This window comes from Musa acuminata, chromosome BXJ1-1, assembly GCF_036884655.1.
Source record: "Musa acuminata AAA Group cultivar baxijiao chromosome BXJ1-1, Cavendish_Baxijiao_AAA, whole genome shotgun sequence".
In the NCBI taxonomy this organism is placed as follows: Eukaryota; Viridiplantae; Streptophyta; class Magnoliopsida; order Zingiberales; family Musaceae; genus Musa; species Musa acuminata.
Window position 1 is genome coordinate 4,162,315 of NC_088327.1, and position 12,869 is coordinate 4,175,183.

The 12,869-nt window shown below is 40.3% G+C and overlaps 2 protein-coding genes and 3 long non-coding RNA genes across 9 annotated transcripts in view; 2 read left to right on the forward strand and 3 right to left on the reverse strand.

Annotated features, from left to right (window-relative positions):
* LOC135614980 (calcium permeable stress-gated cation channel 1-like) overlaps positions 1 to 1,358 on the forward strand; it is a 35,056-nt gene extending 33,698 nt beyond the window's left edge. For both annotated transcript variants that reach the window (XM_065112924.1, XM_065112982.1), the window contains exon 12: positions 682 to 1,358. In XM_065112924.1, the coding sequence (XP_064968996.1) occupies positions 682 to 939 (258 nt within the window). In that variant the 3' untranslated portion in view covers positions 940 to 1,358. The remainder of the gene's footprint in view (positions 1 to 681) is intronic.
* A 1,043-nt stretch (positions 1,359 to 2,401) lies between these two features.
* Positions 2,402 to 4,544, forward strand: LOC135615051 (delta(8)-fatty-acid desaturase 2-like). 2 transcript variants are annotated; one of them, XM_065113147.1, is made up of 2 exons: positions 2,402 to 2,673; positions 2,752 to 4,544. In XM_065113147.1, exon 2 carries the CDS (start codon positions 2,775 to 2,777, stop codon positions 4,134 to 4,136), a length of 1,362 nt encoding a protein of 453 aa, XP_064969219.1. In that variant the 5' UTR covers positions 2,402 to 2,673; positions 2,752 to 2,774; the 3' UTR covers positions 4,137 to 4,544. The 2 variants fall into 2 exon arrangements, with proteins under 2 accessions (XP_064969219.1, XP_064969146.1); XM_065113074.1 differs by having other exon boundaries at positions 2,403 to 2,673; positions 2,761 to 4,544.
* Positions 4,545 to 4,742: 198 nt separating this feature from the next.
* LOC135615155 (uncharacterized) lies at positions 4,743 to 6,226 on the reverse strand. Its single transcript, XR_010487871.1, has 2 exons — positions 5,332 to 6,226; positions 4,743 to 5,191 (listed from the first exon to the last, which is right to left on the reverse strand). It is a non-coding gene; the product is annotated as an uncharacterized LOC135615155 (long non-coding RNA).
* An 11-nt stretch (positions 6,227 to 6,237) lies between these two features.
* LOC135615121 (uncharacterized) lies at positions 6,238 to 7,568 on the reverse strand. The gene is made up of 4 exons (XR_010487861.1): positions 7,449 to 7,568; positions 7,268 to 7,358; positions 6,550 to 6,602; positions 6,238 to 6,323 (listed from the first exon to the last, which is right to left on the reverse strand). It is a non-coding gene; the product is annotated as an uncharacterized LOC135615121 (long non-coding RNA).
* A 932-nt stretch (positions 7,569 to 8,500) lies between these two features.
* Positions 8,501 to 12,662, reverse strand: LOC135615183 (uncharacterized). Of its 3 annotated transcripts, XR_010487914.1 has the most exons (5): positions 12,413 to 12,662; positions 11,285 to 11,491; positions 11,065 to 11,179; positions 10,445 to 10,970; positions 8,501 to 9,468 (listed from the first exon to the last, which is right to left on the reverse strand). It is a non-coding gene; the product is annotated as an uncharacterized LOC135615183 (long non-coding RNA). The 3 variants fall into 3 exon arrangements; XR_010487905.1 differs by having other exon boundaries at positions 11,285 to 12,661; XR_010487911.1 differs by having other exon boundaries at positions 10,445 to 10,987; positions 11,285 to 12,661.
* Between the last annotated feature and the right edge of the window lie 207 nt (positions 12,663 to 12,869).

The following is a 12,869-nucleotide window of genomic DNA, read 5'->3' on the forward strand; positions in this document are numbered from 1 at the left end:
TGCCTATCTCATGAGCATCGCATGCTAAATCATCACTAGCTTGTCTGATACTAAAAGACTTGTTGAACTAGGATGGACTAGCAACACTAGCATTGCTACCGCTATTTCCATGCTTGAATTGAGATGGATCGACCTAATGTTTGTATCTTATATTCTTGTGCATATGAGATTACTCCAAACATAGTAAATATTACTTGTGTACCTTTGGATTTTCCTAGCATCCAACTATGCCTTCAAAAGCTTGTTCAATTTTTAAAGGGCTCTTGTTTATATGGCAACACCAGGAATTCCACTAGTCAAATGTTATTGTAGCCTTATTCCTCTGCCATGACCAATATATTCGAAGTGTATGTATTGGCAATCATGGTGACACTTCAAGTGATGGCCACTCTAGCTTAATATATAGCTTTGATTATGTTATTTTCATACAAACATTAACAACTAATTCAGGTATAAAATTCCAAAAATGTACATTTTAGTGGAAATTCGATCTAGACTGACAGAAATGTAGATTAGATTATCATTTTTGGTTAATAGCATAGCCTGCATCCATACTTGGATACTGAATTGATTCTATGAGATAACTATTCTACTTTATGTTGCTAGAGTAGATTTAAAATGAAAAATCAGGCATCTGTTAGTATGATTGTCCTCTTACATCTTGTGCTCTTTCACTTGCAGGAAGCAATGATGAAAGATACATTAGAGCGTGCCAGGGAACCTAACCTAGACTTGCGAGCATACCTCCTGAATACATATGTACACCCAGTATTTAAAGATGGTGAGGATGACGATAGCTTTTCGGATGATGGGGAACAAGAATGTGAGAATGTCTTAGTGCCCACGAAGCGCCAATCCCGGAAGAACACACCAGTTCCCAGTAAATATAATGGTTCATCTTCTCCTTCTCTTCCCGACATTGCCAAAGAAGAGCTATAATATATAATGGATATGCACTCCTAATTCCCCTGTACATTAGCATCACGAGGAGTGAATTGAAGGGGTGTGATATATTTGAACTCCTCAATTTGATATGCTGAAGATAGATCTAACTCAATGCACACTGGATTCAGCTACTCAGATCAGGATGGATATGGGCACTTCACTCGTTCACAAAAGTCATGTTATCATGTGGTTAATCTTCACTTAAAACACAGCTTTACAAAGGTCTCCTGTTGTAATTGGCTCATTTGTTTCAGTAGCATGGCTTGCTTTCAACCAAGTCAAAGTCATCCGATTTATCTTTCTATCACAAACTCTAATACTATGTTGGATTTTTTTTCGATGAATACAGACTCGAACAAAATTGTGGACACTCGACTAGTATAATAAGATGATGGTTTCAAATCCTTAATTTCTGCTAATATATATAGTGTTGCCACATGTCCATATTAGTGGTAATTCTTCACTATAATTTGTTTTTTCTCTTTTGGGTGGTGTTAAGTTAGATTTAGGTTCTTCCACGTGGATGTTGATTTGGTTTGAATCGATGTACTCTTTTGCATCTGAGTGAGATGGTGTTGGGTGAAGGAAAAGTTCAAAGTTAAGACTTAGCAAAACTGCATTGAGGACATACTTGACAAGGTTTATTCGATACGTAAGTCAGTGTTTTATTCAGAGGATTTGATCATTATCAAATCTATATGGATGTAAGCGTCATGGAATAGTTCAGATGTCAAAGAATATACCTGAGGGGTCTTTTTATTAGTGTCAGAAATAATTATGCGTTTTTTTCGATCATACGGTAAAGATCGATGAATCAACTTTTCATTTATATGATATGGCTAATTCCACAAGGTCGAGTTGTCTGTTAGATGAGGAAATCGTAATGTATCTATCGAAATATTGATGAGGTGTCGATAACTATCTATGTGTCACAATCTATCTATATATTGAAGTTATTTTGTATTTGGGCTTCTTTTCAAAATAAGCTATAGGTTTACATTTTCTAAAATCAAATAGGTTCATCACCCTAACCATTTAAGTTTTCTAGCAATTAACAAAAAGAATAAGAACAGAATAATCTTTGCCATCATAATATAAAATAATTAGTTAATTTTTTATAATATAAGATTAATTATAGATTATCCTATGTAATTAGTTACTTTTAGTATCTCGATCTTTATATTTTTAAAAGTTACAATAAAATTCTTATACTTACGAATAAATTAATCTCATTGTTCTAACAAAATCTCTCTTTTTATTTTTAATTCTATAAAATTATATTTTTAATCGTATAGAGATCTCGATATTTTAATTTCATAAGTATAAAAATCTCAATATAATTTTTAAAAATACACGGATTAAAATATTAAACATAAAAATAACTAAGTAATTAGTCGCTTCCCAATCAAAGACGGAAGGAGAGAGAGAGAGAGAGCTATTTGTAGCAATGCTACACCAAATCCGAGGTTTGCTGGGTTGACCAAATCTGTGGCAGGAGTGGACGAAGAACATCCATCCTCCATGTTTCCCTCGCATCCTTTCTGTCTGCCGCATTGGTCGAAGGTAAGAGTCGTGGCACATGAACGATCGATCGCCTTTGTCTTTTTATTTGCAGGTTTCCCTTCTTTCTTTCCCATCCTTCTCCTCTTCGCTACAAGAATTCTCACCACCCGGTGGGAGCGAAAAGCAGAGGAAGGGATCGAAGGACAGCGCGGCAAAGACGGGGAGGTAATTAATTAGTAAGGGATGGATGATAGGACCGAATCTATTTGTTAGGTTTGCGTTCGTTGATTCATTCAGGTATAGATCCTGCAGCAACAGTGGAAGCCATGGGTGAAGATGATGAGAAGCAGTCAGAGAAGAGGTACATTTCCTCGGAGGAGCTCCGGTTGCACAACACGCCTTCGGACCTGTGGATCTCGATCCAAGGCAAGGTCTACGACGCTACCCACTGGGTGAAGGACCACCCGGGCGGCGAGCTCCCTCTGTTCAACCTCGCCGGTCAAGACGTCACCGATGCCTTCGTCGCTTACCACCCGGGCACCGCTTGGTCCCTCCTCGATCGCCTTCCCCTGGTCGGCTACCTCTCCGACTACCGAGTCTCCGACGTGTCCAAGGACTACCGACGCCTGATCACCGATATCTCCAAGAAGGGCCTCTTCGACAAGAAGGGTCACATAACCTTCATCGTCCTTTGCCATATGTGCCTCATGTTCGCCGCCGTCGTGTACGGCGTCGTCTGCTCTCCCAGCGTGTGGGTCCATCTCGGCTGCGCGGTCGTGCTGGGGTTCCTGTGGATGCAGTCGGGGTTCCTCGGACACGACTCCGGCCACTACCGTATCTTGAGCGGCCCTCTGGTGAATCGCATCATGCAAGTGGTCACCGGGAACTGCCTCGCCGGAATTAGCATCGAATGGTGGAAGCGGAACCACAACGCTCACCACATCGCGTGCAACAGCCTCGAGTTCGACCCCGACGTGCAGCACATCCCCGTCCTCGCCGTCTCCTCCGAGTTATTCCGCGGCCTCACCTCCTACTTCTACGAGCGGAAGATGAGCTTCGACGGGGTGGCGAGGTTGCTGGTGAGCTACCAGCACTGGACGTTCTACCCGGTGATGTGCGTGGCGAGGTTGAACCTCTTCGCGCAGTCGGTGCTGTTGCTGCTGTCGAACAAGAGGGTGCAGGGGAGGAGCATGGAGTTGGTGGGGTTGGGGGTGTTCTGGGTCTGGTTCCCGCTGCTCGTCTCCTACCTGCCGAGCTGGGGCGAGAGGGTGATGTTCGTGGTGGCCAGCTTCGCGGTGACTGGGATCCAGCACGTCCAGTTCTGCTTGAACCACTTCTCCTCCAGCGTCTACGTCGGGCCGCCGCGGGGGAACGACTGGTTCGAGAAGCAGACGATGGGGACGCTGGACATCACCTGCGAGCCCTGGATGGATTGGTTCCACGGGGGGCTGCAGTTCCAGGTGGAGCACCACCTGTTCCCGCGGCTGCCGCGGTGCCAGCTACGGCGGATCGCGCCCCTGGTGCGGGAGCTCTGCAAGAAGCACGGCCTTCCGTACGACAACTTCTCCTTCTGGGAGGCCAACGTGAGGACCATCAGGACGCTGAGGACGGCGGCTTTGCAGGCGAGGGACTTGGCCAATCCGGTCCCCAAGAACTTGGTGTGGGAGGCGGTGAACACCCACGGATGACCAACCTCTTCGGCCCACTCTCTCCGACACAGTCTTCCCTTTCCTACACGGCTTTTCTTGCCCAAGGGAAATCCAGGAAATCCAGGAAAGAAGGAAGAACTGATATCATCATCCGCATATAGATAGGGTGTCTATGGGATTCTCCATCCATCTTTGTCGTGTGATTCTGCATTCGATCGAATTGATGTTTCTTCTGTCTACATTTTTCATATGAGAGAAGAAAAAGAGTCTGATAGCATGAAAAGCTCCGATGCAGAGAGAGAGAGAACAAAATGGTGGCAGTCTGCATTATATGTAGCCTCTGTTAGGCCAACAAGAAAAATGCTAATAAATACTGTATTAATACGTCATTAATTATTAATCAAATTTACAGACACATTATTACCAATTAAAATTATATTGAATACGTCTATACTGTTTAATATCAACCTTGTCGGTCATTGGTGTGATCCGTAAACTTACAAGGAATTATTCGTTTTCGGTTACGGGCGTATCCAACTTACGAGTCTTTGGTTTTCATACTCCTAAATCAACGTGAGACTAAATATCTTTATTAATATATTACATGACTATTATAAGAAACAAAAATCAAAAAGCAGATTCATGTAATTGTAAGCACAATTTATTGAGCAGGAATCAAGTTTTATGGCCAAACCCAGCAGAGTTCCTTCTGGTTTCCTTTCTGTTTCAGCTCTCCTCCATGTCGTCTCCTACCTTTCTCCCATCTCTTGGATCGAAGTCTAATTAGATGTTTGTGGTCGGAGTAATCATATGCATCCAAACGTTGCTTTATGTAAAGCTATTATTGGCTTTGGTATAGGAGATACTAACAGACGAACATAAATAAGAGACTCGGCATTCGCTGCTCGTCTACGCTACGAGCGGGGGCGGCGCTTGAGGGGGTGCTTCGTAAATTACCACTCGATTTCCGGCAGGCGACGGTGGCACGTAAGGCCTCCTCGAGGCTTGAGACGCTGTCATGGTAGTGGGGCTTGGGATGGGATCGTCCGACTCCCCGCATCGTCCAGCTCTGGCTAATGCCTTCCTGGGAGTACCTGCAAGATCGCAGCATCCAAACCTTGCTTTCAGAACACGAATCTGTAGATCTAGCATCGACCGGAAGAAATCTAGTTTTTGCCTCGGAAAAGGAGGAGTCAAAAGAAGGAAGAAATTGGAGTGGTGAGTGTATGCGCACAGGAGAAGGAGATGGTAGGATGGCATCCGAGCAGGAGGATGGTGAGAAGAATGACGACGACGATCTGTTTCGTGGATTCAGCCATGGCAACAAGAGGCAGAAAGAAATAGATCGAGCGATCGATCGATCTCTATACTTGATATCGGTCGAAGGAGATCATTGGAATGGATGATTGAATTGGATGGTTCTTGTGAAGACCGCCAGCTCACTGTCTCTTGGAAGCTGGTGAGACGGCCGCAATTGAAGAAACTGGAGGTCGTTGACTTTGACTTTGACGTTGACTTCCAGTAAACAGGTTGGCATGGGAGATGGGAACCATATATCAACTAGAGGATGGAAGGACATTAAGGTCTTGCCAAATTGGTAGTAGTCACTTTTTGATTTTGGTCTGAATATATCTTTATCTTACAATAATAAAAAATTTATTGTGGATTTATATAACTATCGTTAAAAATAATAATTTATATAACAATAAAAATCATCATCCCAAGAGTTAATAATCGTTATGCCGATCACGTCAATAATTATTATACCACATCGAATATAACGAGGATATTATCATATCATCGATCGTCTCAATACTTATTTTGACTAACTTAACGATTCTCTTTTCTAATTAATTATATTTTAAATCGTAAATGATTAGAAACTCATAACTATAAATAGTTATTCATCTTATTTCTCATAATCTTTTCGAATCCTAAAACTATTTTAGTTTCAACACATTACTAACTTGAGCAACGAAGAAATCAAGAACACTGATATTTTAGTTGACATACATATGTATACATATATCACAACTGGTACAGACCTGTTAGATAATACGTTGAGCTGCAGAAATATCTATAAGGTTAATCGACAGAACCATGAGCAACATTGTAGCAGTGGATGTGGCGTCAATTATTGATGAGCTTGTAAGGAGGCTTGTTGAGAGCTGGGGAAGGATCATACGCTCCATAGTCATTGGTCTTAACATTATCCTTGGATGAACTCTGCATGTGTATATAGATATAGGTATAGATATAGATATGATCACAGTAAGTTCTAGAGTTAATAATATATACAAGTCAGACACCAATTTAATCTAAATCTATTATATGTAATCTTGACACTTTGGATCCTTAATAATATGAGATTATTTTCTTAGTTCATCCAAGATAGGTAAATAATAATTTCTTGAAAAAAAGAAAAGCCTCTAATTTTACCATATTTAAATACCTTTTTCGTAGCTTCGTGTGGTACCGAAGCATGATGCATCAACTTTCGATGACCTACAAAAAAAAAAAAGTTAGAATGGTAAAAAAAAAAAAAATTGATCCACTCATAAAGAGAGAGAGAAAAAAAAAAAAAGACCTTACGAGGTTCCTTAGCAATATTCTCATGATTTAAACTCTATCGTTACGATAAAATTTTCGTTAGAATGAACCCTTTCATTAAATAAATGAACCTAATTTTTTACAATTACCTATCGTATCCACATATAATTTTTCGTTCAAAATCTTTTACTATCTGGAGTAAAAGAATTAGTATGTATATTTTGCAGAACCCAAAGTGAAAATATACTAAAAATATAAATTTATTCGACATCGGACTTGATCGAAATAGGGTTATATATATATATGAAGATTGGTCATTCGAGCTAACGTAAATCGACATCATATTTACATATGGATCACTACATAGGTGTGATCGGACATATTTTTGATAAATTTGTTAATATTTAGATATCGTATATGGTATATATATATATATATATATATATATATATATATATATATATATATATATATATATTAAATATTTTTGCCGAGTCGAGAAATAGTTTTGATTGTATATCTTTTTGGTAGATACAAAATATGTGCAAAGAAATCTGAATTTAACATTGACTAGCTCGGAAACTATTAACTACAAACATCAAAATGACACAGCAACCAACCTGCAAATGATTCTGAGGGTGCAGTCGCTGACAAGAGGAGGAGGAGGAAGAAGAGAAGGGCCACCGAATCCATCTTCGATTCTCGATTGATCTGTTTCCCCGTCCGTTCCAAGGAGAAGAATATAAGGAGGTCAGGTAACTCAAAGTTGCACAAGGGAAAAAGGAGTGGACAAGCACTCACTCTCTCGATGGCATCCGTTGTGTAGTCACTAAGGTTAGTGGATGCGTGATGGTTCGAGTTCATTGGGCGAAGCAAGTTATCCTCAGCATTCCTCTCCTCACGCGAATCCTAATGGCCTCTGATGTGGCTGAGTGCGTGCTTCAGTTCAGAGCTTCAGTTCATTTGCAGATGGCACTCCGATGGTGGAAAAATGAGGTGTTGGTTGTGGCCACGCTGAACTTTTGTCTCCTTGTTCTGCTGCCGACGATGCAAACGAACGTAAAAGATGATGTGATTGAATTGGCAAGTCTCTGAACAATCTCTTGATACCTCATGATGTGTACCTCATGATGTTTGTAGTGACTTCGACCATCTGAATCGGTTTGAATCGATTACAAGAGATTAATTTGGGTTTGTTGCATGAAATCATAGTAACTTTCTCACACAACATCAAAATTGCTACCGTGACCGACAAGAAGAAGAAGACAATACAGTTGACTTGCCACTGGAAGCAACACTATGGATCGAACGGATCGTGTCCAACCAATATAACCTAATTCTGCCATTAACGGTGTAAAGTTCAGCTAGATTTCATTATCGATATCAGGATGAGGCAGAAAGGACAGAGGAGGTGAGGATGGTAGATATATATGCTTATGAAAGTACAAGCAAAGCAAAGTGGAAGACTCCCTTTCAGGTCAAAAGACTATAAGGAGTGTTGTTTGTCAAACATTCCACCAATTTCAAGGTGAGCAATTTTTTCATTGATAGGATTCATAGTGGACTACTTTAAGAATCATAGTGCTTATGTTGTTGTCTTCTGTTTCTTTTTGGTTAAAAAGGTTGGATTCGGCCCTTCAAGATCTTATTAAGCTATCATTCTATTTTAAACCACAAGTGTATTAACTTTAAAATGAGGAAACAAACATACAACTTGTATACAATGATCATCAAACTCTTAATTTGGATTTGGCTTTTCCTTTATACAAATTAAGAATTACAGTCTCTAATTAAGGATATTAGTCTCAGTTCTTGGAATCTAAATAACATAATCAATCATTAATGACAAAATATTGTCTCTAAATGTCAAAATAATGACAAAAATCCTTTTACCTGATGGCCAATTTTCATTGTCAAACCCTTCTTTTTTGGCAAGGAAGTGTGTTCTACGTACACAAGTACATCAAATTTTCCAATGCCCGAAGGACTAGATATCTGATTGACATAAAACTTTGCAAGAAATTATTTTTCTTAAATCTGAAAGATTATTTCTCCTCGGTAGCTTTCACTTCTTAAGCTTGACAATACAACTTTGTAGAAGACCTGTACATCATGGAGTTCCAAGCTGTTCCATTGAAAAAGACACATTGTACGCTGACTTCTTGCAAAAGGCTTCATTTGGTCTTTCATGGCCTCTTTCAACACTGGGTGCAGAAGCCGATGAATTCATTCAGCACTTTTCTTTCCTTCATGGCCTCTTCAGCACTGGGTGCAGAAGCTGATGTATCCATTCAGCACTTTTCTTTGGCCTGATTGATATGGAGATATGCATACTCTCTTTAGATCTTTAACAGCACCAGAATCCACAACTTGCTACAGTTGTCACCTTTCCAAGATCTTATTCTGGGATCATCTTCCACCACATATAATAAACATACAATATGGTGTCACCAAATTCACTGTAAAAGCCTTATCATGCTGTGTTGAGGTACTCTTTACGACTAGGCACCACCATCATGGTTGACCATTCGCCATGGACACCACTGCCACTAAGAGCAAATGTAGTTGAAGCTGCAGATTTTGTTTTCTTGTTCAAGTTGTTCGGTCACTGACCTCGAGAACATATGAAAACTTCTTGCATTATCTACTCCATTTGTTTCTAGTTAGCAGTAAACTGGTAGGGCCAAATCATCCTGTTCTGTTGTGCCGAGTAGAACCAGTCACCGTGGCAACATGATTTTGGACTGAGCCGGAGACAGATTACTCCTCTAGCCTGTCTATGAACTCCTATGAACCCCTATGTGCTCCAAGATAGATGCCCCTGCAAAATAAAAGAACCATCAGAAGAACTTCAGTGAGATCTCCTTCATTGCACAAGTAAAGCTTAAAAGAAAGTAAAGAGAGAGAGAGAGAGACTTCCTTTATACTCTGAAATTCCCTCTCTCTCTTATGGGGCTACTTAGCTGACAAATGCAGATCAACCATCCTGCTCCCACCAGGGAGCCCTACCACAAGGAAACTGATGCTGGCATTCCTTGTGCAGATCCCCTAACCCAGACGACAAGACTGACAATCTTGCACTTAGAGTGACATGAAACACTATCACTAACCTCCTCCGGTGAAAGCAACAGTACTGGCTAAAATGATGTGATTGATAATGACGTCCAGATGGTTCCTGAGATCTCAACAGTAGGAACTGGCTGCCATCTAGAGAGGGGCAGCAGCTCAGCTAGTCATCACCTATCCATGTGCCAATGAGGGATAGGCCAAACTTCACCCTCATACTGAAATAATCGACAATGTGAAACTGCAAGTGGTAAAATATCTGATGCAGTTTTGTCTAATTAAACCAATTTCTCTTAGTGTGATCATATATGTTGCATCTGACATGATGAAGATAGAAGTCCAAAGGAGCCTTGGCTCATGGTTATGGCCATGAAAAGGCACTCTGGGAGTTATGAATGCATTTGGCCAAGTTATCGTCCTTACCTTTTCAGAGCTTTCATGCAGAGAGGAGAGAGAAAATAAAAATCTCATATAACTAATGAGTATGTAGGTGAGTGCCTATTTATTGATGTGCTCTTTGTCATGCTTCTATCAAACGCCCCCATTCTTTCTTTGTGTGCTCGCCCATTCATAATCTACATGAAACTGACTGGGTAAACTGCTCTCTCTCTCTCTCTCTCTCTCTCTCTCTCTCTCTCTCTCTCTCTATATATATATATATATATATATATATATATATATATATATGGACCATCAACAGATGAGAACAGAAAAGAAATGAATATATATACCTTGAAGAAGAGCTGCAGCATCCTTCTTCATTGCCAACCAATGATAGTGGTAGGCAAGAAGACAAGCACTGTAGAGTAGCAAGCATCCACTTTGCCGCTGTATATAAAATCTGAACTCCTTCGAGTGTTCTATAAAGCCAGAGGCCTTAGCAACTCTTGATACTTGGTAGTGAAAGGAGTTGTGACAAGGAGGATACATGGTGAGGCTGATCCTGGGACTTTGTCTTTGCATCACATTGGTTGTCTCCTCCATGCACACTTCCGAACCTCGAGTGATCAGCCGATGGATGGCAACCAATGGGGAGTTTGCATTCGCAATCGGGCCAATCCGGGGGCAGATGGTGGCAACAGCAGCATATGCATCGAAACGCACGATTCCGGGAGGACCAGACCCACAGCATCACTCCATGGATCCTTAATGGCAGGTTTTGGCACAGGCAATTTCAAGTGCATTTGCAACCATTGAGTAAGTGGTAATAAAAACAAGACTTCTTTCTCAATCTCCCTTTTATGCTCTCATAGAAATCTGCATGCACAACACAGCTGAGCTACTGTTTAGTAATTAACAACTTCAAAAGGTAAAAGATAAACTACAGTTTCAAGAAACAAGAATGATCTACCAAAATGGTGAGTATATTGCATAATCAACAAGTCAACGGTTCACTTGAATCAACAGGGCAATACATCTTCAACTCCATTGTTGGTCAGCACAAAAAGACAACATCTGACTGCTCACTGCATTATACAAATATCAATAATAATGTCAAAATAATATAACAAAACAGTTTTGACTGATATGTACAACATTTGAGTTCCTTCTCTTTATTGTCATTTGATTACCTGTTAGAAATCCATACAACTTCTTCTATAATCTCAACTTGCTTCATTCCAGAGCATCACCAAATTATTCCTCCAGCTGTCATTTTCCTATTATGAATTTCCCTTCAAATGTCTTATACCTTTTCTCTTAAAAGCTACCATGTAGACATGATAATACGTCAACATGCACCTTTCTTGTGGTAATCCTTCTTGTTTCTCAAAGCTAGTCTGTTTTGATCAAATTAGATCAGGCAAGTCTGTTTTGATCAATTATAAACAATAATCATCTAACGGCACATCCATTTTTTGGCACTTTAAAGTTTGAGACGGAGATTAATTCTTTGTCATGAAATATGCAATACCAGCCTGATGAAAGGGCATCAAGCCAACAGTCGATGTTTTGTCCAAAGAAAATCCAAGAAATATCAAGCAAGAAAATGGTGTCCTCTAAAGTACATTAAGTACCATGTAATCCAAAATCCTTGAGGAGCAGTATAGGCACAAGAAGAAAGAATAGACCTCCGTAAAGCTGTGAATTATTTTAGTCACAGAGAACTAATACTTTTGGACCATGTTAGTAGGCCCATTCCATACAAGTTATACTAACAACTCAGGCTGTTAAAATGGTACCAGAGCTACACTATGGACCCTCCATTTTGGCTTAATGCACTATGGGACAGATTTTGTCTAGGATAGGGTTCCTCATGGACGAGTGAAGATGACAAAACATCCATATTTGATGCAAATTTTGACCCTGAAAGGACCCAAATTTTATATAATGCCCTACCAAGGAAGTCAGATTTACATAAGTAGGCTCATAACTGTTCAAAATGAATGATGAACATGTAGCATTCAATCTGTTCTAGTAACTTCAACTTAAGAAATTAGGGAAATAAGAGTTCCATCACATATAATGCCAAATGATACCACAGATCCAAATGTTCTCAAAAGCTGTTCGAACTAATCCGTGCTCCACTGTTCTGGAAAAATCCAATCTTCAAGTCAACAAACGGCACGGCTACACTCGATTCCCATCAAACACGAGCGATTCCCAACCAAACGCACAATTGCCCACGATTTCCATAACAAAGACCAACAAAAGAAAAAAAGAAAAGAAGCGGACAAACGAAGGTATGATCGGAGAATAACCCGGTTGGATGTTTTTCCGGTGCTGGATTGAGTAGTGACTGTTTGGCGGCGCCGAGGCGAGAGATCCAGAGATCGGAATCAATCAATTCGTGCGACCGAAACCATCGGATACAGCGACGTGGGACCTCGAAATCCCACGACAGACGATCTATTTCTCCCCTTCTTCTCACTAATCTCCTCCACCTGACGATCGATCGAACGCGAGAGCGCGGCGAGGGGGAGAAGGGGCGAAGAGATGCAGTAACTGGAATTTTCCTTCTTCCTTTTAATCTGCTTACCATACCAAATTTTTGAGCAAATTACCGATCAGCCCTCACCTTATTAAATGAGATGTTATTTACTAAATTTTATAAGATATGAGCCTCTAATAGCCGAAATATGTAAATTATTCGAAGAAATTGATAATTTGTTACTATATTTGTTTTTTTATTCAATAAATTAAAAGAAATAATAAAAT